The sequence below is a fragment of the Apaloderma vittatum genome, unplaced genomic scaffold (genome assembly GCF_000703405.1).
Source record: "Apaloderma vittatum isolate BGI_N311 unplaced genomic scaffold, ASM70340v1 scaffold39413, whole genome shotgun sequence".
In the NCBI taxonomy this organism is placed as follows: Eukaryota; Metazoa; Chordata; class Aves; order Trogoniformes; family Trogonidae; genus Apaloderma; species Apaloderma vittatum.
In genome coordinates this window covers 2,293-30,229 of record NW_009707099.1, presented here as the reverse complement: position 1 = coordinate 30,229, position 27,937 = coordinate 2,293, and the positions used below count along the sequence as shown (strand labels likewise).

Below are 27,937 nucleotides of genomic sequence, written 5' to 3'. Positions count from 1 at the left end.
AATTTACAGTTTGCTTTAGCCCTCACTGAATATTTGGATGAGTCTTAATAAATCATCTTAAAATTTGTCAATTTTTAAATATTCTGGGAATAACTTTGCTGTTTTACTCAGTGCAGTGAAATGAAGCTCAGTTGGAATAAAGCTGAACTCAAGTGAGACTATCGAAGAAGTGAACTACATTAGATTGCTGTGGTACAGTAAAACTAATGTCTCAGTTGCTTGCTATGGTGTGCACACCAGTTTGGAGAAAGATCTGATTTCATTATACGGTTCCATGTAACACGGGTGCAGTAAAACAGCACAAGCTAATTTCTGTATAGTTAAAGGTATGACAGATTTGCAATATAAAGTTAAACAGCAAAGAAATGCTTCAACATCATGTAGTGAAACAGGTTTCACAAAATAAAAAAAACATGCAGAAGCTTGCTTTTTTTTTTTCTTTAAGGTCTCCAGCTGCATCCTACAGGCTCACTCACTGCCACACATTACTTGCCACACTATCAAGTGACTCCTCTCAGCTTTGGCTACAGAAGGTTCAAGTTGTAGAGCTTCTCCAAGGAGTTCAGACTCTCCACCTTCATCACCTGCAAAACAACAGCTTTGATTCAGGCAATTTAAAAACCAACGGTATTAACACCAAATGGAGCAAGACAAGTGACATGAAGGTTTACAAGAAATACACTATCGAGTACAGCAGTTGCTGGGTGCTCACACACAAGCACATTCAAGATTGTGAATATATACATCACAAACTGGAAATCTGCTGTATAATTATTTCAGGGTCTAGTATTATGATGGTCATATTCTTCAGTCCTAGCCCTCCAAATTAACTGCAGTTCCATAAGTATCCATAACCTACACACGTCATTACTTATACATCTTGAAGGCAGAGAAAAACCAACCTAATCTGCAAACTTGCAGCACCTCCCAAGCAGAAAAGAAGATGGTTATGCTAGGAGAAAGCGTGCTAGCGTAAAAACACGTAAATCATACAAAATGCTCTGGAAAGAAGAGCAATAACTGAGCATAAGCGATACGATACAACATTCGTGTCTATACCGAACCTTTCCCCTCCTTTCCTTTTGCTCTAGTCTCCCGGGCTCGTTAGAACTCCGCACACAGTAGCACACGACAGCCTTAAGCCTCTTCGCCATTATTGCTCTTCAGAAGAGAAGAGCAGTTCTGCAACCACCTCTAAACTCTTGGTGACACAATGCGAGTTGTGTCAAACAAGGCGACAAACCAACCACTCAACTGCACGTAGGCAGTAATAAACAGCAATACAGAGACAGTCTTGTGAGACAGAGGAATGTCGGTTTAAGCAGATGAAATAGGAACTGACCTGCAGCTTCAGGAAGATTTCTAGTCCCAGTTTGGCTGGATTTCTGGTTAGACCACTTATGCAGGTCTGAGGAATCTAATCACAGAATAGCCCGGACCTGCTGCCGAGCCAGTTTGCTGCCCTAACGTGGTAATGGCCGAGCTAGTGCAGCTATTGCACCGACGCTTACGGTCACAGCTTCGCATCACGCCACGAGACAGGAAAAGGCACCCTTGGCATGTGGCTGTACCAGCCTGGCTGGAGGAAGTGCAGAGCTTTCAGAACCTGCTGCAGCGCGGCAGAGAACTGCCTCGAGCCCTGCCTGCCACGGAACTCCACTGCGCTCACCAGCACAAACTGGTTTTTCATTGACGAGCAGGATAACAGAACTTTGGGCCTTCATGAGGTTATTCTTTGTAGTGGTTTTTGTGGGTTTTGTTGTTTGTTTGTTTTCGAAAAACACTCTAGACAGATTTAGGCAAAAGGTCAAAACCAGGATGAGGAGTTGCAACTCTTCTTTAAGCACTTTTTGTCAAGATCTCCAGTAGCAGATTTCTCTCCATAGAATCACAATCATTCTCACTTTTTTGCACTTCTCCAAAAACTTTAATTAAAAAAAAATGTTTACACAAGAAAACTTTAATGGGCTAGATCATACAAAAGTGCTATCCAAGAAAAACAGTGAATAGTGTACAAAGGGCACAGCAAGATAACAGTGAACTACTTTTTGTCCCTTTTCACTCAAAAGTAAGTAAATTTTAGTTGGAGTGTTCTTCACATGAGAGGCCATGGCTTATTGGGAGGAGAAGTTGAAGGGTATGTGTGTGTGTATGGGGGTGGAGAATAAAGATACTTCTATCTTCACGCTTGCTTCGTAAAGACTGTTCACTGATTGAGCACACAAAGGCACCCTGCAATCACGACCTAAGTTATTATATTGTTAATGACCTTTCAGTATGAAGAGGCTACAACTGATTTTAAGCTCAGTTTTCTTACCCATTCTGAAGTCAATATATCCTTCTCCACCACTTATCACCAACATCGATTTTAAGGGACTCTGGTTGAAGGACTCTTGGGCTGGTTTATCAGCTGTTAGCTCTGTTCCACCACTACTCTGTGGGCAGACAACCTGACCTGGATTAAAAACAGAATATATTTTTATGCCACATCTTGCAGAATAATGCCACCTGTACTTGGTCACTGGATGACATTCTTAATGCCTAGTGATAAACTTAACTTTGGATTCTAGTATCTCTTTAGCAAGGGACAGAAAGCTAGCTTGGCTCCAATTTCCTCTCTTTAAAGAGACAAAAGAATCTGTCCAGGTCAGTTCAATGGAAATCAGAGAATTAAATACCTCTTGACAGATTTCACAGCACAGGCAGGCAGATCTAGAGAACGACACTGAACCAGACCTCACGACTTTCAGATGCAGAACTGATTCGGTGCATGTCAGCCCATTAAGCAATCTTCTGCCATTTATTTCCAGTACCTGAGGTGCACAGAAGCACTGAGAGGGGCCCCAGCTAATGCTGCAGCCTCCAGGAAACTTAGTTTTTTCAGCTCTGATCTGTTCCTTTGGGGACTTCTCTCTTAGTACTTCTTCCTTTGTGACCAAACCTTTTTCCTCCCATTACACAATACTGCACTTAAAAATCAGACAAGTCTTGCGAATAAAATATAAAAAATTGTTTCTGAATATACGACTCCATACACTGGCTCTCTTAGCCTAAACGCTATGTTTAGCTAAGCAGATGAGGGCGAGAAAGAAACTTCCTTTCAAGAACAGTAACAAAACCTCACCAGGTACTGCAACGAAGAATTTAACAGCATCGCGGTGCCCGTGGAAGCAAAGCTGCGCGTGCGCCATAGAACAATACGGGATGAATGTTCCTGGAGTCACTTTGTCGCTGTTTTCATCGCCGTACACACGTATTACACTCCCCGGACGGTTTCCGGAGCCTGCTGCTGCTTTATTAGCTGTGAAAGAAGAAAAGTGTTTTTTACTTGAAAATATAAATTGCAGAAGTGGTTATTTGTTAAGAAACCTTATGGTACCATCTAAAAGCTAAAGCCAACTTAGATAAAAATGAAACAGGAGGGCAGCAATGCCAATTCAAGACAGAGCTGGAAAGAAAAAAAAGATTGCATGCTTCGTTATTTTAAGTATATCAGAAAATGGAGCAGGATTCTTATTAGTCTAGCATAAACACCAGATTTTAATATCCTATGTTTGGAAGAAAATAATTTGTGAAAGGACTGTATCTTTTATAGAAAATAAGTACCTCTAAAGTGTTCCAGTATGAGCAAATTCGCTGTACTTAAACATATAATTAAAGACAGTTTCATTCCAACTAATCATAGGGTACCCCCTTGCCAGCAAAAAAATCTCTAAAAATAGCCACCTGTGGGCATGAAGGAGCTACCCTATTATAATTCTACATCTAGTTTTTACTGAGAAGTTTTAAAATCCATTAAAACAGAGAAGTACTCATGCTAGACATACAAGCCATCTCCATTCCAAAGACTACCAAAGTAGTGAGAGAAACAGTGATTTGTAACAAGACAGTAAATGATGTGGATTAATGACAAAGTTATAAGATATGGTGTCACACTGGCTGGAAGAAAAACAAAGTCTGTATGAAAGTTCAGCTGCAACACAGGATGATATACTAAACTGCTGAGCAGATTGGTGGCCATTTAGCAAACATAAAACTGCTGCAATGCAGTAACTGCAAGTGGAAAAACATTTAGAAACATACAAAGGGTAAATCTATAAGGAGTGGGAAACAGCCTCGAAGTGGCTATTAGAAGCCTGAAAATAGATTTTTTGTTCAGGATCTGCACTTACCCCTCAGCCCCAGTAAACGTCCCTGGTGGAGGATTACAGCTAAAGTGAGAAAGGAGGAAAGGGGAAATGGATAGGTATGACAGTAGAGGAGAAGGATTAATGAGAACCCACCACTCATAGTTTGGTTTTCGATAAGGTAGAGCTTAAAATTTTAGCTCCTATAAACAGTAAATATCTAATCACAGAAGATTCAATTAAAAGTCATAAAGAACAGCATCTTTTTATAGAAGTTCAGTACAAAACAGACAACAGAAGCACTGCCGCTTTCACGTGCTTTATCGCTATAAAGTTTATTATTGATCAGCAATGTTTCCCCTTTCTCTCTTTCCTTGGCAGGAGGCTACCAAAGGAACACAGAGCCCACTCGTGTTTTCAAGTGCCCTTGAGAAGCATCGTCTGCAGACCTGGAAGATGCCCTGCTACAGAGACCCAGGGAATCGGGACGTACAATTGCTTAAGCAAGGATGTGACTGTTTCTGAAACAAAGGTTTTCAACCCACTGTCAGGCTACCCACAGACAGTTGTTCCGATTCATGAACAACAAAACTGAAATTAAACCAAACAGCTTTAATAGGGATTTTTTCCATGACCACTACTATTTGAAAACAAACTCCTCTGGAAACATTAAATTAAGCTAGAAGCAAATTAAAAGCTATAATTTTTGAAAGCATGATTTAAACTATTTCAAATTCATGATAGGAAGTCTGTCCTTCCTGAGCACATTCATGCAATGCAAAAAAAAAAAAGACATTTACTGAATGGATGGACAATGCAATGGAACAGTATGAGAAACAATGCATATATGTGCTGTTCAACAAAGCAGATACGACATGAAGAGCTTTTACTACCCTAAAATTTCACCTGTCAGGCTGCATTACTTTCTATATAACTGTACAATTGGGTCTACCAAGTTCTGTGGTTTATTTTCTGAAGCTTCTGTTGATGTGTTTTAACACAAGTGTCAGTTTTTGCTTTTTGTTGTTGTTCTAAATGCAATCAGTTTACACACAGATTCTTCCCAAGCTTCACCTATATAAGACTTGTTTTGCCCTGTTCCCTTTCTCTGAGGTTCGACTGCCCATGTCTGAATGCTTCCCCTCCCACCCCCAAGTAGTTTCAGCCTATGACAAGAGTGTGGGGTCTGTTATTAAGCAGATATCTGGATTTGCATTATTGGAATCTTACCTAGAAGTTAGTGCCCTATTTGTAGAAGGTGTTTACAACTCCTGTAACTTAGCACACATCCTGTAAAGCAGTCTGTACTACTGGTGTTCCAGTCCTTTATACCAGCTTTGTGATGAGCTCTCAAGAACTAAAGCCAATCAAATTGTATTAGCAACAATACCAACGTGCTCAGATCAAACAAAAATCTACTTTGGTGGTCATGTGGCAATCAAAAATATCGCTGATTAGAAAACTAAAGCCATCTCTTACAAGCAGTAAACTTCTGCTGCTAATACTTATGACTCCAAAGCTTCAAAGTGTTTCTTTCATTCAGTCCAGAGCAACTCTGCTCAAACGGAAGCAGAGATTCCGGAGATGGGCTTTTCTGCTCAGGGTAACTGTAACCAAGCACATAGTTTAGGTGCTGAACATCACACGGGCCCAGCCTGTTATAAACCTGACACATTCAGACCTGGCAGTAAAGCTTTCTATACATCAGCAAGCATCTGAATGGCGTTTAAGATTCTGGTTTTGTGTCTACAGCATATTGCACAGTGCTATTCATTTATATGTTACTTACTTTCTGTTAATGGAATGGAGATGATGACACCATTTCCTGTTCCTACCCATAAACGATTACAAGACACCATAAGAGCTGTGATTCTCACAAATGAGAATCCCAGTTTACCAGTACCTAAAAACAAAAGATGCTTTTCATCAAAAATTATGAGCAAGAATAATTTTAGTTCCATAACAGAATCTTAACTCCAACTCCCAAACCACGCAAGACAAGTAATTCCCTCCCACTTCAAACAGAAACAAGGCAGAGGAGCACATTTGAGTTGTAAGATAACCAACAGAGTGGTTTAGCCTTTTAGGTTAAGTTGTGAACCTACACAGAGACTAACATTAACTGGGAGAAAGCACAAAAGGTATAACGGTTCCATAATGCTGCAAGGTAAAATCTTTTGGGGCTTACAGTACCAGGGCAACTTTGCAAACACAAACGTAAAGGTGAGTTTATGTATGTAAGATAATGGTTTTTCATCCGTTAATTTCTCATCCCTTAGCACTATGACGGGAGCAGAAGGCCGAGCAGGCAAGTGCAACAGCACCGTAGTTATTTGTGAAGGATCTCCCATGGCCCGATGACCTGTTGTGTTACACAGGAGGTCAAACTGCTCTTATATAAACATGAATAAAAAATAAATAAATCAGAAAGCTTAGTAGCTTCAGTGGCAATAACATTTTGATATTTTGCATTTGTATTTTCTTGAAAAAGAGGCAATTGTTCCAGGCAAGTTAATGGATTATTGTGACTCTTAGGTTTTAAAAAAGGCATCAGTGCAATAAGAAAAGAGAAAGATGTTAGTGTTTCTGTTGATGCCTGTGCAACCCAATCAACATTTTCCTCATTAGTTCTGACTTTTATGAGGCAGCTTTGACATCAGGTAGGATCAACAGACTGTATCAGAAGACCTATCACCCTCACTGCACTTTACAGACTGACTTAGGCTCCTGCTTCCAGATTCAAGCTTTCACAAACAGGATTTGACTGGCCTTCCACCCACCCACTCCCCTAGTTTGCAGTGAGAATTGCCCGATCCGCAACAGGGAAAGAAAGCTCCAGACAGCAAGAGACGTAAGAACGCAACGCTTTTTCTTACCAACTTACCTAACATTTTGCTTACATAAGGTTCAATGTCCACATCTTGTAGATGCTGATAGGTGTGCGCATGATAGAGACGCAGGGTGGAGTCCAAACGAATGGACACCCATACCCCGTCACCCACCCATGCCAGCTGCCTCACTTGGCTTTCTCTCCTCGGGTGTGCATCAAACGACTTCTGCAAAAGATTGGATTTTAAATTAGAAGATGTAACAAAGGAAAGAGTAAGACAGACTTCTCTGTTACTCTTACACTGTCAATACTGCCATAAGTCATCTATGACCCTCCGATTTGCAAGATCGCCAGCAGACACAGTGTTTAGCTTAGTTACAATTACCATATGATGTGCGTAAAGCAAGAGTAAAAATGCGAATTCCCTTCTCTGGACTGTGGTCTCAAAGGCCTATTTTCCTACCGTGTCCTCATTTACATATCATATCCCAACCTACTCTGGCTTCTCTCTTAACTTGGAGCTTTTTTAGTGTGAGGTCCTCCTGCCACAGTACAAGATACATAATGTCCAAAAAAGTGTTTTTCCCTAGTTCTGCCAAGCCTTGCTCCTGCATATAATCCACATCCATGCAAAATACCAACTATCCATGAGCAAAACAATTTCACTGCTGTATGAATTCCTTCATTTCAGTTTTTTTGAGTCTTCTTCAGAAAAACAGGTTATTAATTGGGTGCTTGATATTTCCAGAAAAGCTGAGCAGTCACCCTTAAAAGGTCTGGCTCATGTCTCAGACCAATTAGCAGAAGCCGAAGCATTAACCCTGCTAATGGCATTCAGAAACCTGCGCGACTTCCTTGGGATGTCACGTACACACACAGCACCGCAGAAACGGCAGCTTACACACCTTATATAAACAAACTATTCTGTAACTGGAGGGAGAGTACATTCAAGATTAACACTTACGAACTTCTAAAGTATGCAAAGGCAGATGATGGAGAAGGTTACAGGTGGGTGGAGAAGGTAATGAGGCATGCATGTAGAGAATGAGCTGGGAGCCAGCCTTGCAAGCCGTGCACAAGGACACTTTTCCAGTTCCTGGCCAGCTACAAGTGGAGCACTACACCTCCCAAATACTGTTTTTAATAAATGAGAACTGTCTCATTATGTCTCGAAACATTCCAAAACAATGAGAGCATCTTAAGAAAAGGTAATAGTACTTCCCACAAGTTTGCTTGTCTTGTTTCTGTGCCGATGAACGAATAACCGTTCTCTGGAGTTACTCCAGAGTTTGAGCTGTATCATGAAGTGGCATTAAAACGTAACATTTATTTTAAGCATCACTTGAACTTGCCTCTATTTTCATGGCCTTTGGTTGAACAACATAGATTTTGTTCCTGTAGCCACACCAGACTTTGTCATGTACCACTGTCATACATCGTATCGAATGATGCGGCCGGCCCAGGTCTAAGAGGTGATAGTTGGTCAAATCCCATTGACCATCTTTGAAAACAGAAGAAAAAGAACAGAACAAAACATTGGTTCCTGTGAGTTTAAAAACCATTTAAAAGTACATGCAAATATCTTAACAGTCTGATGTTTCAAAAGCACTGTAATAATCCGGGTAAGTCAATGCAAGTTTATGGATAGGCTGTTCACTGAAAAGCCCAGCAACCAGCTATACCAACTACCCACATCCCAAACACTACTTTGTTTTTAATATAATAAGATTGTACAATGACTCATGTTCAAAGCACATCGGAACATTTTTAAAAAAAGCAAGTTACCTAGTGCTAAATGCTTTACTTGGACAGGCTTCAGCACACATTACAACAAGCAACGACCCGCTGAGCACTGGGCACTCGCTGCTTGACTGAACATAGAAATGTTGACCATAACATCAAGATTTTTTAAAATGTGCTGCAAGATCTTAAGAAAGGCATTTGAAATCTACTAAAAATGTACTAAATTTGGCCATTTAACACTAAGTAAAATTCTCCTGTAGACTGAGATTAGCCGCAGATCATCACTGACATTTACTTGAGATCCTTAAGGACTGTAAGCCACTACAGGTAAAAAAAACATTCCTGGAAAGCGTTAGGAGAGTACAAAAAGGGTACTTGAAACGGCAACTAAAATATTACAAAGATATCTCAAGACAACCTGTAAAAAGACCATTGGAGAATACATTTTCAAAACACTTTTTATAAATGGCACATGTCTTTGCTAAATACTGTTACAACTTCACTGGTGTGAAGATCTAACACAACACTTACCAACTCCTCGGTGAAATATTGCTAGTGTTCCATCAGCTAGTGCAACTAATACTATTCCTTTTACATGTCTGGGGAGGGGGGAAAAAAAAAGAGGCACAAGAATACACACTGTTAGATCGCCCTTCTTAAACACTTCATATTTCAGACTTTTTATATTCATGTTAGCCCCAGCATTTTGATTTCTACAATACAGTTCAAGAGAAAGGACAGTAACAAGGTGTCAAAATCCAGTTTGGAAAGCTAAAAAAATGTATCTAGCTACAGTGCATGAAGAAAACATAAAGAATATCCTATAATAGTTTTGAGTACACAACTACTAAGAATAGCAAGAATAATGCTGCAGCTCATCATTTGATGATGAGTATAGTAGTTCCAATATATACAAGATTCCTTTTATTTTCCTTACTCCCAAAACATTTTCCACTGCCCCTCAAAGAATATGCATGCATTTATGGCAACTGACAATGTCAATATCTGAGGAGGAAATATATAACTACTTTGCAAGTATTTTAAACAAAAAAATCATCACGGTTTACATGACATTCTTTCAGGACTTACACAATACTGAGAATAGAATCTTTAAGTTTAATGGCATGAACACATTTCCTCCACTGGGCCACTGACGAATGAACATATAGGCTGCAAAGACAAATCAGGAGGGATTAAAAGCACTAGGAAAGGTCTACCAGACAGGGAAAAACACAAGCAAAACCCCTACAACTGAAATTGGCAATCAAAGGGAAAATAAGTTTTCATCTTCCACTGAAAACTGTGTGTAGAGTGAAAGAAAGGACTACGTGAGCAGCAGAATGGTTTTTCAGAGGCCTGAAACATTACCAACTCCTCTACAGACAAATGTGCAGTAATAAGGGCCATATATTTTTCTAGCATAATAAAATATTGAAGGTTATTACTAGAGCACAACAATGTCTTTGCCTACAAAAAAGACCCCAACAAACTGTTCTGCAGATAAAAGTGTTATCCACCAAGAAGAGCTTGCTGATCACCTACAATACTTTCTTTGAATTCTGTAATGCCTAAATGTAGTAAAGTGCATGAAGTTTGGGCTCCTTGAGGTCTTCTTGCACTTAATCTTGACTCGAGACAGTTATCAGGCCTGTAGGCACAAGAAGCAAGTTGAAAATAATTTTTCCAGATAAATTTGACAAGACCATCATGTTCTTACCATCCATTCTGTGCTCCAAGCCACATTGTTGGTAAAAGGCTACTCATTTTCTGTGCTTCTTCTCTCACTAGATCTTGCTCATTTGGCAAAACTGCAACGTCTTTATATAACTCTGACTCAGCACTAGGGAAAAAAAAAAAACATGAAAAAAAATAATGAAAAAACTCCCCAACCAACAGTTAAAATCATGCAAGCACAACACAGAGTGTCTTCTACCAAGACTACTTATACAAACGTCAAGATACTTAACAAGAGAAAAAGTCTTTGTGCCTTCCTACAAGCATTACATTTTTCTTTTTAAATACATTTTAAGAGAGATAGGTACTGAGACTATGTACCTAGGCTGGTACACCGGAGATGCCTCCGTCGTATTCTGCACTCCCAGAGGATCTGTGAAGACATGCTCTGTGTAGACTCCAGTTTGTGCAATATCAGCTGTGTCTTCTCCTGTCCCTGCATTGACTTCTGTTGCTTCTGTTGCCTCTTCTGCTGTCGGAATGTTCTCATCTACTGAATTACTTTCAGCTGCAATACCTATGGAAGAAAAAATGTTCAAGACGTATAATTGTGAGAGAATTCTCAATTATTTAAAATAAACAGTACTTGACAGTTAAGTGAATAGCTGTAATTAACAGTCACAATCCACATTTTATATTTCACCTAAAAAAATCAAAAATCAGATCAGAACACCCAAACTGTAGTAGGTTAGGCTGTATCACCAAGTGTCAAACGCACTTTCAGTATCAACCCAGTGACTGATGGCACATGTTGCCCTTTAAATGATTAACTAGAATAGCAGTGAACAAATCCAACCATCACATATCCACAACCATCATATCACCACGCAGCTCTGAAGGGCATATGACAAAATATTAAGAATGCTTATAAAGTAAGCAGGTTCCCTTAAATGTCTGTGAAGACTTCTTGAGATTTAAGGCACATATCCACATTTCCCAGCAAGATCTGCATTTCAAACACCGAACAACTGAAAAGCTCTCTTTAGACTATGCACAAAGAGAGTTCTCCCAAAAGCATCTGAAAGAAACAACATTTAATATTATCTCCATGAAGTTTTTGGCTACAGTTACAAGTGTTTCAGACATACAGGTCATTTCCCACAGAGTGCTGCTGTTACGTTAGTACTGCTCATAGACAAGCTATCACACGGAGTGCTTACTCCATCCATTTTCCTGTTCCACCTAATGGTGTTTGGCCATCCCTGGCATACTTGGAAGATTTTCATACCTGACTGCTTATCTGTCATGGGTGAGCCACCATTGGCATCAGCAGCGACAGGAGCTCCCGCGACACCCTCTGCCGTACAGCCAACCACCGTGATGCCGCCCAGCAAGCTGTCAGTCTCTGCAGAACTGTTGCTGGTCATGCTGCCACACAGAGACGACTTGTCCACCTGACTGGGATCTGCTTCTTGGGACCCTTCTTCTCCCGCAGGATAGTCTGTTTCCCTCGCCCCTGAAAGAGATTAAACTCACACACTGAGCGAGCTCTCCAGCAACTGAGATTTAACATGCAGATACCTATCTACGAGCCTATTTTAACATGATCAGCAGATGTTAAAGGATGCTGTCACGAAGCTCCAAAAGCAAAAGCAGTATCTACACATGCTGCACATTTAAATGTCAAAGCCATATTTCAATCTGCAGTTTCATTCCAACTAGTTTATTTCTATTTCAGATAAATTTTCCATTAAAATTAGATTTCGTAACGGTGCATATATGCAAGGATACCTACCTACATTTTTGTACAGAATTTAACTGCAAGATCTTTTGTTCTGGAAGAAAAGCTGTTTTTCTCTCAAACAATGCTCTCTAATACTTTTAAGACTTAAAATCCTATTCCTCGTTTCTTGATTTTTTTAAATCATATTTTACTATAGTTTATGATGGTTTAATTTTACAAGTTATACATAGTTTGAACGAGTAAAACCTCAAACTTCACTGGAAAAAGATTTCTTCTGAGCTTATTAAACAAAACTTCTTCACTGGAACTAGTGTTATAGACTTCTAGTAAGCCAAGAACAAGAAATCCAAAAGCCCAATTAGTTCTTCTCCAGAATCACAACATCCTCCTATCAAACTTCCCTCACTACACTAACCACACACACTCTCAGTGTTGCAAGGATTCCCTCTACAGGAAGCTCCAAGACTTGCTACTTATCTTCAGGAGGTCTATAAAAAGCCAACGTATTTTGTGTTCTTCACAGTTCCATAAAACACTGGCACTATCACACAATTTGCAATAGAGCAGAAAAGAATATTTAGCCTTGGTTGCTGACACCTCTCCACCTTTCAGTTAATTTAGGTCAAAAGCCAACTGAAGAATGGAACAGCAGAGCAGAAATCCAATAATTTTCCCCACAGCTAAACACCTCGTACTGCTGCATTACTCTAACGTTTTATCATGCTGATTAACAAATCTTTGGCTTTTCACTGCATAAGAAAATCTGAATAAGATACAGTTCAAAAAAGCAGGAGCTAAAAGATCACAAGTCTTTACCTGGCACACTAGCAATACAAAGCACATGAGAGTTGCAAACAATAAAACTGTCCAGAATGTTTCCTGGTTGATTAGCATCAATAATGATAACTTTTGTAGCAGAATGTGTGCTAGTACAGATCCAAACTAGACTGGATAATTCTTCCTGATGTTTCAGCTCCTTCTGCTGGTCCTGAAGGGGAATAGGCAGAATAAAAGTGAACAACAACAAGAAAACAGACAAGAATAGAACTATCACCATCAATCTTTTACATCCTTACATTATCGGCTACAGAAATACACACAAACCTGCGATAAGTTACATATCTTTAATGCTATTGCAAAATTACATGTAGCTACTTGTTCTCTATGCTTCTGGAATACAAAACCCCCTCATACTTCATACTTGTGTAGGAAACTACAGAAAATATGTACACTGCACAATTATACAGTTAGACAAAAATAAAGCTACATAAGAACACTATTTATGTGCCAGCTACCATACTCGGTATCGTCACGGATTAATGGGATGTCCCAAAGCACTTCAGAAATAAGCCTGTGTTTTTCTGCCCTTGATAGGAATTTGATTCACTGCTTCTCCATGGAAGTGTGAAGACTAACATATGTTTAAACAATAACAGACACTTTAACAAATCTTTTTTTATTCAATGGCAGAACACAAACAATTCTGTCACAACTGCTTTTTAAAGTAGGCAGCATTGCTACAAGGAAAACACCACTGGGGTGTAAAATTGAGTTGCTCCTCAGATTTGCCAACAAGCCAGCACACAGGAATCACAGTATTTTTGCAGCTGGATTCAATAACCCAAAAATCTATTTGTTACCAATAAACCTGATTACAAAATATTTTATTAATCTACAGATACAGGGTAAAGATGTTTAACTATATCAACTGCTCAACATTCAAGTGACCTTACCTTGAGCTCTTGGTCTAGTCTGTCTAAGCTACTTTGAGATCCTGTTTGCTGCTTGTTGCCTTCTGCGTCCACACCAGCCACATCATTGTAGAACACACTAGCACCAACCACAGAGCCACCATCTCGAGTTTTGCCTCCTGATAGGTTTACCCCTACAGCACACCACAGCTTGAAAGAAGAGCAAATAGTTCACTTAAATGCTAAGCTAAAAAAAAACCCAAACCAACAAACCAAACCCCCAAAAAACCGCCAAACCACAAACAAGCACGCTCATTGTTAAATATGCTAAGCAATACCAAAATTATTATATACCTGCATCCATTTTAGGGAACTCATTAAGATTAAAGATTAAATTTTCTACTGAAGCTTAAATTCTGATTCAACTATGCTTTAAAAAGAAAGAACTTTATTTCAAAAAGAAAAAAAGAGTCTAAAATAAAATTACTCAAGCAACAGCTTGTCCAAATCTCTGTATCATCAGTGTAAATATCTTACCTTCATAGAAGTATCCTTCTCGTCTAAAGGTCTCAGGTAAACAGGTACAGGCAAGTTCTTCATCTTATTTTCACCCTGGCCACCATTTGCCACCTAAGGAAAAAACCACACACAAACAAACCCACACCAACATAAAGCTTATCGTCTTTGGAATCAGTTGATCGGGCTTTGTTAAACATGATTACAGTAGTGTGGTTTTCCTTAGAAAGACTCATTTAACTGCAAAAGTTCAACAACAGAATGCTGGAACCACGCAAACACAAGCTGGGAAATGATACTCAAGGTCACAAAACGTCACAACACACGAAGTTGCTAGCACTCCATTGGAAGATGTAAACGTAATACCTGTTTGTACTTCTGAGGTAGACTCCAGCCAAACGCCTGCACCCTCCCATCCTCTTTCTGAACGTGTGCTTTCACCTGGCGATACTGCTCTCTCTTCTGCTCTCTGCGTGAGGCTAAACTGGCTTCAGTTCTAGAGAAGAATCATTATTAAAGAACCTGTTATTTATGTTCTTTAGAATTGCTGTTACACTCAATAGACAAGATCTCTCTCGAAGCACTTGGTTACCGAAGAGATCACTGGTTTTTCACACATCACCTACAGAATAGTGGCTGTTTCTAAGGGGCTGTGAAAGACAGGCTAAACCAGAAAGTCTATTGTCGGTATCCTTAAAGAAAATTAACTTGGGTTATGTATCTCTACAAGTCATAAATCAAAATGATATATTGCCAAAAAAAAGTACAGGAGAAAAAAATCCAAACAGATACTTGTTTGCCTGACATTGATATTGTTCTGATTTTCCTGATATTGTTCGGATTTTCCACAGAACTTAAGGTGAAAGTTATTGCTTACCCACAACACCCATACATAAAAGTGGACCGAGTGCTGCCTCCTGTGCCTAAATGCACTTTTATGAAAAAGAATTAAAAGAGTAAACACTTGACAAAGCATATCTAGTATTATAAAATCAAAATGTCTTACTCTTCACTGAGGAATTCAAAGGCTTTAGATTTGTCACTCGGTAATTGCGATAAGGTGCTGCTTCTTTTCTTCACTGATGGAGTAATATGTGAGGTTGGAGCATTATACTTAACATTGACAGGAGGTTCTGGTTTCTTCGCTGTATTGCTAGAAGAACTGAAGAGCCTGCTAAAACTAGACGAAGAAATAAAAATAAAAGAGAAAGAGGAGAGTTAAGATTTGTAAGATGCGTCCAAATTTGACTACACTACAAATGCCTGGCCTGCTCAAGCCAGTTTGTGTAAGGAACTGGAGCCCAACAGCAGCAGCCACCACACACTCAGCAACATCCTCGAACCACAGAAACTCATGTCATTAAGAAAAACTCTTAGAGGATTAGTATTGCATTTGTTTATGAATTTTAACGGGATCTTGAATGAGTATCTACCGGGAGCCAACAAAATCAGGATGTGAGCATTACACTTGGAAGACAGTTTTATGAAGCATATTAATTCATGCACAGACCACTTTAAACATCTCACCATTTTCTAAGCTAAAAGACAGTTATCAGCACACCACAACATCAAAGGGATTATTTGACAAATATCTTGCTGTGAATAGATTTAAAGGGCTTGAGGTCAGAAATTAAAAGTTAACAATCAGCAAGCCATACTTCAGAGAGGAAAAGGAAGCTGGAATAAATGCAATCCACACGAGCTATTCAGGTTTCTATTTTCCATAATAAAAAAGAATCCACAAAAACATCCAGAACATGAGTCCTGGTGCATATTCAGCTGGAAAAACAAATTAGAGCACTTTGGCATTTAACTTCACAAAGTGCACAGCCATTCGCTATGTGATGCAGCTTACGATACATTTTGTCTTCAAGAACTGTCTTACCGAGCTGGCATGCTAGGTAACAAGAGGAGAACAGTTAAAACATCTTCATCTGCCAAAAGATAATTAGCTAACAGACAAAAGTGTGCCAGCTAATTGGTTAGGGGCTTTTATTTATTTTTGCCAGTGAGTTGCATTTCAACACTTACAACTGCCAAATGCTTGATCTCTTCTTCTCTTGCATGGCTGGATTTTCTCTTGATGCTCTGCAAGAAATGAATTCCAAATTTTCTGAGTAAGCATTAATTAAAAAAAAAAGAAAGAAAAGGAAAGGAACAATGTGTAACTTTCATTTTATAAAAAACCAACAGGATAACATATCGAAAGTATCCAAGTCTGTTTCTTTACCTTGCCACTTTTTTCCGGTTGCAGCACAATACTGAAATTCTCACCAGATGAACCACAGTTACATAATAAACATCCTCCACAGTTATTTGCATCACAAACACAACTGGTGAATGCTTTTCAGACAGAAAATACAAATTTGTGTAACACTTGAAGAAAACAGCAAGTCGTTTTCGATCCTTCTGCCTCCTACTGTTTAATATTTTAACCACTGCTTCTCATCTTAAAACTTCTTATGCTTCACCACATCAGTAAGGAAACGATAAGGTGATCATTCCGGATCCGTTAACAGAGGTAGGAGAGGATTCCTACAGGAGACAACAGCTGTAGCAAAAGAAGCCACGGCTGCTTGGCAATAGGTCTTTTTCCTCTCACAGGCTCAGGGTCAAACCAGCTCACTGGTACCGAGGACAACAGAACAGAGGCAACGCCACCGCTGCACCGGCCTGGCCGGCAGCACCGCGTGACACTGTCACCTCTGGGCAGGGACACGCCCAGTGGATGCAATAAGAATGAGCTGGGCTGAGGGGTGAGGCACAAGACTTATTTTTTAAATCCCACTTTCCAGATAAGCCAATATTCAGGATGCAAATTAGACCAGACCGCTACGCTTACATTTAACAAACTTTGCCGAGCTTTAAAATTGTGTTTTCTCCTGAACAAGCCAGGTCCTTAGACAGGGATTACACCCGACCCAACAACCGGACGTTATTCCTGTTTCGACATCCCAGCTGACAACTGGGCCCATGGCTTTAAGGTATGTGCACACATACCTTAAAGAGCAATTTTTCGTGCCCACCCAACTAACATTATTTATGATTACCAGGTTTTGCAACTGTTCCAAAATAAGGACATTTCTTCAACGAATGGGTATTTCGCATCATATGAAGTAACTCATCTTCAGCGAGGTCTCACCGAGAGCCCATCTTGACATTATCTGAAGTTTTGACATAATCTGAAGTTATATGCCCACAACTTTGCTTTTCAGTTATTCCTGAGTGTGCAGGGAGACAGGCAGAAGGGCAAACAAGGCCTCGTAACCTAATCTACTGACCAGATCACTCTGCAGCTAAAAATCAAAAGCTTGTCAAATCCACGAAGCTTGACCCCAGATTTTAAGAGAGCCTTTTACCTTATCATCTCAGTCCATCGGACAGCTTCCTGAAGCTCCATCAACCTCTCTTTATACTGATTTCTTTCCATCAGAACACGGGCCATTTCAACACGAGTAAAACGCTTCCGCTGAGCAGTGGGGACATCGCTCTGAACACACAAAAAAGCAAACATAGGACAAACAAAGGAGCACAGTAGGGCCCTGCAGAGTCAGTCTCTGCCTTCCAATAAGAGTCAGTTTAGGGCACAATTCCAGATTCCAAATCATCTGGGCTTTTGTAAAGCTAACTCAGTTTTACCTTCCTCTCCTCCCACCCTTTGTATTTAGTATAATCAGAATAAAAACAGTTTTTCAAATGTGACACATAATAATGGGTAGAGAGGAAGAAGAAAACTAGACATGGTCAGTTTAAGTTTACTTGTGCTCTTTAGATCTTGGATCTTCTCTATACATGGAGGAAATTTGCCACTACTTATTAAGCAGTAAAAGTTCACTAAACACAATGGGACATTAAAGTTTATGTGTGAACTATACATACAAAAATACACACACATACACCTACATCATCATCCTCTTTAGCTTTCTGTCTTGCTTCCTCTGCTTCTGCACGAGCTCTGAATACAAAATAAAAATTAACTGCATTAGTTACCAGAGTGGGGGGCTTTTTTCTTTCTTTTTCACAACCATGGAATTAAACTTACTTTCTCAGCTCTTCTTCCAGTTCCTTATTCTTCTCTTCAAGCTTCTGTTTTGCTTGTTTTACAGCCTCTAATTCACCTTGTAGTACATCCTTCTCACAGGTCAATTCATCCACCTTTGCTATCAAATCATTCTTCACTACATTCAGTGCATTTCTACACAGACATTTAAAATACACCATTACAAGGATGATTACGGTCTCATAGTTTAGCTTCAGCCTGACTTTTTTTTCTTGAAGACATACAAATGTCTTACAGAGAGCTAAACAGGTCAAGCCCTCTTCCCTCAAATATCAAGTGCTCAAATACATTCCTACCTCTGTCTTAGAAAAAAGCACTGATAAATCAGAGCCATTTGCTTAGAGGCTGAATTCCTCAACAGCGCTCCAAGGGATCAGCTTCTGCAGTTACATCTGCATTTCTAACAGAGCTGGTCTCATTAAGACATTGCACTGCATTTCTTGCAGTCTTGCAAGGATAAAAGCAGCTTTGGCTTCTTAGGTCCTTAATTTCTAGAAGAATGTCAACTAAGCTATATATTTAGCCAAATATACCTACAAATGCATAATACTTATATCACGACTACTCCTAGAACTGAAAGCACAATTGTGTAATTCCAACTTGCAGTGTATGAAGGTATTGAGGATACAACAAAACAAAGGTCAGTGGTTTTTACACACACGTTCTCACTTACTTTGTCTCCAACAACTGCGTGTTCTCCAAAATAAGGTTTTCAACCTCGCGACCCATTCCTTTCCAAAGGAAACAAACACATAAAATTAGAAGACAAAATGGATGTTTTCACAAAACCTATGCACTGTCTAAAACCAGCTGAATTTTAAGTCTGACAAACTTGTCAGAAAAGCTGTGAGCTATCTGAACTTTCAGGATCAACCTACCTTCTACAATTACCTTTCCCCTCCACCTTCTTCCCAGTCTGACTTCAATTAAAGCCTAAAGCCAACCACAGCTAACCACAGGCCAGTGCTACCTTCACCTACTCTGTATATTTTTTTAGAGCTTACAGTACTGCCAAATCAAAACCAAACATTAGCATTACTGGGGAAGTATTAGTCCCAAAAAATTAAGTTTAAAATGCTTGACTTTTACACCACGTTAGCTACAAAAGTGTATCAGTTTCAGATACGAGACATGCTGAATTATAAAGCTCAGATTGCGAAAGCCCTGCAGATTTCCCCAGAGCAAATGATACCTTACCAAAGAAATTATGTTCTTTAAAGCCCATGCATTCCATGTAGAGCAAAAACAAGAACAAGAAACACTTCATGTAAGGTGTAGTATGAGTGAAGAGCAATAAAAAAAGATTTAGACTTATGAAGTAAGAGTGAATTAAAACAAAGACACCACCAAAAATCTGAAGTGGAATGTGATGCGATTAGAAGCAGGATTTATACAAAAGACAGATGTTAAGTTTGTCACAACCATTTCTATTGGACAGAGCTCTTACCAAAATCAGTAACTTAACAAAACGTAATTCAGAAGCACAGTACTTGGAAGAAAAGCTAAGCCATTCAGCGTCAGTTTCAAATGAATATGCTACTAAGGAAAAAAGTGAATATAACCCTTCATGTAACTACTTCAGTATTATTGAAATTTCTGGAAATTTATTTCTCACCCTATCGTCTACATGTCTGAAAATAATATTATTTGCAGGATTTTTTAAAAATTAATTTTCAGGTAGAAAATAATTACTTTACATCTTGCACAGCAAAATAATCACCACACTGAAAATGCCAGAAATGCTGATTTGAGATTCACACAAAAAAATAAAAAAGCTATCTTAATGGTGGAGGCCTTTTAAAATACTCTAAGAACACAATCTTCTAAGCAACTTTGGTAACAGAAAACATAAAAGATATTTGGATGAGAATAAAAAAAGGTATCTAGAAAACAGACACGCAAGTCAAAGTTCCCTCTTTTGGAATTTCCCTCTTTTGGAATTTCCCTCTGGATTTTGGATTAAAAGCAAATGACATTTAATAGTGAAGGAACTCAGATCAGTCATTGTTACTTTACCGATGTCTGGAGAAATGCCCTACACTACAGTCATCAAGCGGTGGGGTTTTTTTAAGTGACTATTGCTTTTAAAAAGTTTTCAATTTTCACAGATTAAAGTCCCTAGGATCACTTCCTTTATAATACAAGAGCAAAAAGGCTGAGTGCAAATGCAAAAAAAAAAAAAGTTACCAAGCAGGAAAAAAATGCAGAGAATGTATTTTATGAGAGCAGCAGCCAAGAACGCCTAACTGTAGAAGCAACAGATTTCAAAGAATTTTTTTTAAAAGAGAAGCATACACACCAGAATATTCCCCTGGGTATGCAGCCCAAGAGAAAACAGATTAGAGAATCCCAATTAACTACTTTCACAGAACTCCAGAATGAAGTTTAATGCTCAACAGATCCAAATGCTTGAAACACACCAACGACCCTGGATGCAGACGTGGTTTGTAGGTGCACCGAGCAATCTGGACTATGACCATGCCCAAAGTGAAGCGATGATTATAGTAAAACTTCCAGAGCAACACATTCTGCATAACAAGTGCAGTTACAGTAATGTGTTCATTCTGCACACACCTGTGTTTCTAGCAGGAGTTTTACGGAAAATGGTAATGAAGTCAGTGACAAACTTCTGACAAGTTATACCAAAATGTGTACGATTTTTGCCCATGGAAAACAAAGCATCTACTATCACAAAGTCCTGACAGCAATCTGATTTCTTTAAGCAATTTATCACATAACTAAGGGAAGTTGCTCTATGTCAATACTTCTTCAGTATCTATATTTCTGCATGCAGAATGTGTCATTAGTTGTCCCTGTGACAAGGGAGCGCAAGAGTTTTGGATGAAGCACGTTCCCTGCAAGGATGTGGCGGGTCCTCACTGCTCTGGATTCAAAGCAGCAGAGAGGGACTACAAGGAAAAACCCTCTCTCCGGCTGGAGGGAGGCCCATTACTCTTTGTGAGCAATACTTTGCAGAAATGTCACCTACTTGATGTAAAATAAATTTCTGGTGGAACACTGAACAGCTAGAAATCCAGACTGCACACACAACAGTTCTAAGCAATATTAATAACAACCCATTTTTGTTGGGTCAGACAACAGAACCAGAAGTGCTGATTTTCTGTACGCAACCCACTGCTAAAACACACAAGAGCTTCATCTGCATTTTATGTACTCCAGAGTACCAGCTTTCATTATTTCAAAATGAGGCCCGAACACTGAGACAGTCAAAAATATTTTACGTTGTTTATAGATAGATCCTTCTTTTAACGACCTTTTTGCTCCCAATCAACTTATATTTCCAAAACTTGGTTTTTTTTCAGTCAGCACACAAGTAGCAGCAAGCTGCTTAGGGGAAATGCAGGTTCTTCCTCTTTTAATTAATGGTTTGACTCTCAAATAACCACCACTGCGTTCTGCTGCAAATGTCTCTTACAAGTTAAGTCCCATAGAGAGGTGATGAAGCCAGGTCGTTACAGACTGGGCACGACTTGAATTGAACTTAAAACTACTTCAAGACACAATTCCAGAGAACATATACGGGAAAACTCAGAGAACAGAGGTGCCCCAAAAGATTAAGGCTGATATCATTATATTGAAATAAAGAAGAAAACACTCTCTCCTGGTTTTTGCATTCCAATAACCACTTTAGGATGATACTCAAAACGTTTTAATGCAAATGAATCCTAACAGTAAACCTGGCAAGGATAATTAAGCACTGCACTAACAAGGAAAACTCCTCTTCAAACAACCTTTCTTACCCAGTAAATCTGCACCTTCATCCACATCTCCAATTAGGCCAGAACCAGCAGATGACAGCTCTTCAAAGAGTGACTCTGTGTTACGGTCAAATGCTTTGTTCTCTATGCCTTTGGTAGGAGTGCTATTCAAAGAATTAAAATGAGACATAAAAAAGCAGAAAGAAAACATTCCCACATTGAAGAAAGTTTCTCCAAGTTTTTTCTCAGTAGTTCGTTACCCGAAAGAAATCTGTATGTCAAATTTTCAGAAATTTGCATTTGGCTTAGAGTCCTAGATTCTATTTTCAAATAATACTTTTGCGACTTGAGGTAGCTGCTTGGTATTAAGCTGGTCAGGAATTTAATAAATTAAAGCATATCAAGTTTTGGCATACACAAATTCAGCCCTGTCAGGACTTAGTCAGCCCAAATGCCTAAAGAACAGGCAGCTCAGCCAAACTGAAGTAATTTAATATAACAAGAACGCAAGAGAACCAAATAGTCAGAGATCAAAATATTCTTCTGGCCAGAAAAGGTGTTCCTCTCGCACAAAGATCTTGAGCCACTAACGCTCACTTTGAGGTAATTTTTTTCCATTGCATCACAAGAATGAAACACACAGGCACATAAACTGAGGGACATGTGGTTAGACCCTGAATGCTCAGGGTTTTCCTAAAATATTCAGCATTCCCTCCACCCAGCTCAGAAAATGCTAGTACCTTGAAACTCAGATCTAGGGAGAGAAGGTCTCTTGGTATAGGTCTTTTGCTTGAATTATGGAAAGAATCTTTAAGCATTCATGAGTCTGCTGTATGTTCAGGTATGCTGAACATCCATCAGCTGCAGCAAAGAACGAGGAACTGCTGCTGCACTTAAAACCTCCGGAAGAATTTGGGGAAGTAAACCCACAGAGGTAGGAGATGTATAACGACATAATGCATGATCTCAGTCTAATAAAACTTCTAAACAAGCTGTGAGCTCAAAACTGAAGTCTGATACCTTCTAAAACGGGTCTCCCTGCTCAAACCACAACATACAACTTACCTGGAACCCTTATATCCACTGAGATCTTTGTCCATATCCAGCTCTGGAGTCGACTCAATGATTGCCTGAACTTCAGATTTTTCTTCATTTTCATTTCCACCTTGGGAAAAGTCAGTGGTACATCTCCATAAATAAAATCACTGAGATGTGTGACGTTACCTACATGTAGTTGCTATTAATCAATCATCAACTTAGTGGATTCTGTTCAAAGATTGATCAATGCAATTCAGTGGGAATGCCTACGGAATCTGATACTCCAGTGCAGACACATGAATTTCTAAATAAGTCTCTCCTGAATTTAACTTAAGTCATCCAAGAGTAGCTACTCCCTGCTACTTCTACTTCTCCAGGCAGGTGGGCCATCATCCTGTGGCTTTTGGTGTCTAGATGAGTGCCACTTCTGTCTACAAGGAAATGTCATAAATAATTCTGATTCTAGATAAAATAAGGACTAAAGCCACTTATAAGCAGCAGACTTCCATCTCGTACCAATATTCCATATTTCCAAATCATGAGTCAAAGCTCTCTCTCTCAATTTGGTTGTTTATGGCACGACAACTATAGAAATTTCGTAACAGATTACACATGAGGTCGTAGCAAGCATATACTAAAAAGTTAAAGCAGCTTACCAGTAGACACATTTCTTGTCTCTTGAGCTACCTGTACCTCAATATTCTTGCTTACATCCAACTTCTCATTTGGCATATCTGTGTCCTTCGCAAGCCCTTCAACATCCTCCTGTTGAGGAGTTTCAGCAGGCAGCACAGGTGCATCGGAAGCAGCTGCAGATGCTGGAGTAGTAGATTTTGAGCCTGCTTGGCTAACATCAGAGAGCTCATCCTAAAATTGAACATTGCTATTAAAAAATGAACATGAGGTGAAGTATTATAATAAGAGTTAGACATACAAATTAAAGAATAAACACCAAAATGATTGTATTTTACTGAGCAATATGTAAATGCAAAGAAACAGGAATGGAAAGAATACTTTCTGCCAAGTACGTGCAAAATGAAGGCAGGATGGCAAGTTTTGATAAAAAGTTCTTTTAGGGTTTTGTTTGGGAATCAGAGATAAAAGTAAGGCTCCTGGACAAGTGTGTAACATTTAAAGAGAACATATGTGTTAGCTCAGGAAACCCAAATTTGTCAAGAATGAAGCAAGTTCAGATTGTGTAAAGCACAAATTCATCATACTGCTAGCAATCCTTTTTGAGAAGGAAGTGAAACCGAACTTTAAAGGTTATTGAAGAAGAAAATAAGAGACCTGAATATAGACACACCAAGTACAAGTGAAAGATTACTAAGAATTGTAACTTCTATATTTTTCCTTTTGGAACTTCCTGGAAAAAATATATTTACACATATCAGCATAAATGTAAAGCTTGCGTCCTACAGTGACATCCCCACATGGAATCTGCAAGCTCTAAAAACAAACTTCAGCACTTTGAAGACCTGTCTATCCAGTTTCCATACTTTTAAAAGAAATTCCAAAATAGTCAATTATTCATATTTTCAATATTATTAATAAAAATTATTCAGAAATACTGCCAACTGACAGGTGCCTCTAAAGGCATCAAACACGTACGCTTACCCACAGTTATACAAAGCAACAAAACCAATTTATGACAGTTTTATATGAGGTAAGTTGTATCCATTAAGGCAAAGAAAAAAAAAAAGGAAGAAAAGCTAAGCAATTTACCCAATTGCCTTTTGAATCGGTGAAGTTCAGCTGCTGGGTAATGATTCATAGCTCAGCAAGCAGACACAGAAGGGAGGAAGCCGTACCCTTTACCGAGGGAATCGAGAGTTCACACAAACAAGGAATAAAGCCTCAACAGAGCTGCTGGCTCTGTTCAAGCATTTCAACATCTTTGTATTCCAAGAGCATCAGCTAACTGATGCAGCACAGACTGATCACTGACTTTCACACACAAACCTCAAAAAACCCCCAGCTTGATAGCACAAGAGAAGCTAATGAAGAGAATGGTCCTTTCCTTAAAGAAATTTCAAATCACCCCATTTATTTTCCATTTCTGAATTTATTATCTACTGCATTTTTTTAGCTAGCTCTTGGAAACTATACTGATTTAACGATCACAAATTGTTTGTTCTAGAAACCATACAATTCCATTGTATGAATTAATCAAAATATCCCAAAGCCTAAGCATCTGAAAGTCAGTGCTGTGCCGACTTAGCGAATTTGACCTTTTTGGCAATGTTGCCAAGAGACTTTCTCTGAAAAAAGAAAAATTAGTTTAAAAATTAGAGAAGTAAATGTGAAGAAGCAGCAGCTTATCTGCAATGCATTGCAGGAATAAGCAGAAGAGACTGACTGGTACGTAACGGCACGCTCTCTTACAGCGATACCCAGCAACGAACAGAAAATCCAGTCTCTTCCATCTGCGTTTCTCCCTGACACCTACTCTTCGCGATAGTTTGAGAGGAAACACTGACCAGTAATGAAATGTTCATGCATGAACAGAAAACTGACACTTGGAACCAGCAGAATCTTGCTTGTGCCTTGCAATTGTTGGACGTATTTAGAAGAAATGATGGTATTAGAGAAAAAAGCACCATGATGATGACTTCGATACATCATGTCGTTCAACAGGTGCACTTCAGAAGGGTTTTGCAGTCACAGCTACAGTGCAAAGATGCTGCTTTGGACTCAGGGAACTTATCTGAGCTAACTGGGTTCAAAAACTTAGTCTGTGCTGTTTCATAAATTCTCTTTTAGCAGCGCATTATTTTCAGAAGAACTATGCCAAGGAGCTGATCCTGACAATCTATAGTAACCGATACAACTTCCTGAGGGGACAGGGCAGGATCAGAGACTTCCCTGTATACATCATCTCCACCTACTCTTAGTCATAACTTTAAGTTGTATTTCAGCCAGATCTCCTAAAGTCAGTCAATTTAGGGATGTTAATTGGCATAGGACACATGGAATAGAACAAATTTAAGATCCAAACATGGTCCCAGCCAAGAGTTTAAGTGACAAATGTTTACATTCAAACTCCTGTTGTCACTTTGATACATTTATGATTAACCTTTATTACACTTCTATTTTCTCCATATGAACTCTAGGCAGGAAAAATATAAGTCTGAGTTCCAATTTTTTTCTGAATCGCTTTTTAATTGTTATCAGTACAATATTCCCCTGCTAGGTATTAAGTTCACTTAGGAGGAAATTCCCCTCCGCTCTATGTCTTTCCCAAAATAACAGGACATGCATAGTCTTCCAGAAAATCTCATCAACATAAATATATAGGAAGCCTTCACACATTCTGGGGTTCCTCACCCCGCAGATCTCTCCTCCCGCTGTGTTGTGAGTACACCCGAGTCTCAGCTGCCAAATTCATCACACCCCAACCCCACTCCCCCATTTTTCCATTTCTGCAGCTTGTTCTATGCCACCCTCTCACTGTTGGAACAGCGAACAATTGCATGAATTATAGCCAAGCTGCATGTAAGGGAAATCATAATCACGGGCTAATTTAGGAAAGTGAGGTCATTCTCAACTCCGCGGTGTACCTACGCTACCCGCCTGAGAGTAGGCAGAGGCTGCGTTAAGAGTGCTGCCTGTAGTAATCAAAGCTCTACTTGTAAAACAACATGAAACCAGCAGACCTGCTCACACCATCCAGTTACACACCTACTGTGTAAAGAACAAGGGACCGACCTTTGGAAAGGGTCCTTCAAAGAAAGCCACTCCTGCCAGCAAGAGAACCAGCCTGTACGGAAATGCAACCCAAACTCTGCATGTTCCACAAACCAAGTTCCCTCAAAGCTCATCTCAGTAAGCAACATGCTTGGCTTACACAATGATTTAAGGTTTTCCCACCCCTTCAATTTTCTTTTTCTCCCCACCAAGCACCTCTAATCTGTTCCTGGGGGTTGCTCCTGGCACAAAAGCCAGCCGAGTGCTCACCTTCAGGCTTGTGTGGGACCGTGGCTGGCTCAGCTCGTGGAATTTCCAGTGCTCTGACCCAGGCGTCTCCCCCGCTTCTCTCTGAGCTTCGGGCGTGAGCAGCGCATCTCCCGGAGGTAACGGGAAGATGCCCAGCGATATCGGGCGCTCCTTTCTGTTTGAGAGAGAGACACGTTTCATCAGCCATTTCAGAAGCCACACAGCTCATGTTCCTCTGAAATCAGCAGGGGAGCGATAAAATTAGAGGTTCACACATTCATACGCTGTGCACTATTAAATTTGCGACGGAGCACACACAGTTTGTATTCAGCACCCAATAACTCATTATTTCATTTTATTGGATTGCAAATGGTCTGTTCCACGGCTTTAGATAGCAGCTATTGATCGCGGTGTAGCTAATCTATAGCAAACAAAAGTTTTACAGAAATGGAACCCAAACGGGAATACTCAAATGAAAATATTTCTTTATTTCAGACTAAATTACAGTTTTCAGCAGCCACTCTTAAAAAGATCATTTTTGCCTTTTTTTTTTATTTTTTGGAAGATACAGTACCCCTTAACTTTTATAACACTCAACAGCCAAATTATTAACTGAAGCATTTGGGAAAGTTTTAAGCAATCAACTTCAAGTCCAATTCTTTTCAAAATGAACAGTATTTTTCTTCTGAAGATCACAGGAATTACATGGATTTGTGTTACCAAAAAAAGGTGGGTCGAGGAATTACCAATGGTAAAACCAGCCCAGCCAAAAACTGCATAGTTTTAATCCAAATCAGTTCAACACCTGATTTTACCCCAGAGCTGCATAAAAATTTGTGCCAATAAGGCAAATTGCTTC

General features: G+C 39.4%; 1 protein-coding gene across 1 annotated transcript; it reads right to left on the bottom strand.

The window, feature by feature from the left end:
* SPAG9 (sperm associated antigen 9) lies at nucleotides 1-27,250 on the bottom strand. The gene is given in 26 exon segments (XM_009866040.1): nucleotides 1-584; nucleotides 2,318-2,455; nucleotides 3,125-3,301; nucleotides 4,173-4,211; nucleotides 5,917-6,030; nucleotides 7,012-7,183; nucleotides 8,310-8,458; nucleotides 9,232-9,299; nucleotides 9,790-9,870; nucleotides 10,418-10,540; nucleotides 10,756-10,951; nucleotides 11,663-11,890; nucleotides 12,935-13,106; nucleotides 13,852-14,019; nucleotides 14,347-14,439; nucleotides 14,692-14,821; nucleotides 15,332-15,505; nucleotides 16,357-16,413; nucleotides 17,685-17,880; nucleotides 18,219-18,280; nucleotides 18,368-18,520; nucleotides 19,059-19,116; nucleotides 22,147-22,268; nucleotides 23,170-23,269; nucleotides 23,799-24,009; nucleotides 27,100-27,250. Coding segments are annotated over 25 exon segments (3,162 nt in total). The 5' UTR covers nucleotides 23,875-24,009; nucleotides 27,100-27,250; the 3' UTR covers nucleotides 1-468.
* Nucleotides 27,251-27,937: the final 687 nt, after the last annotated feature.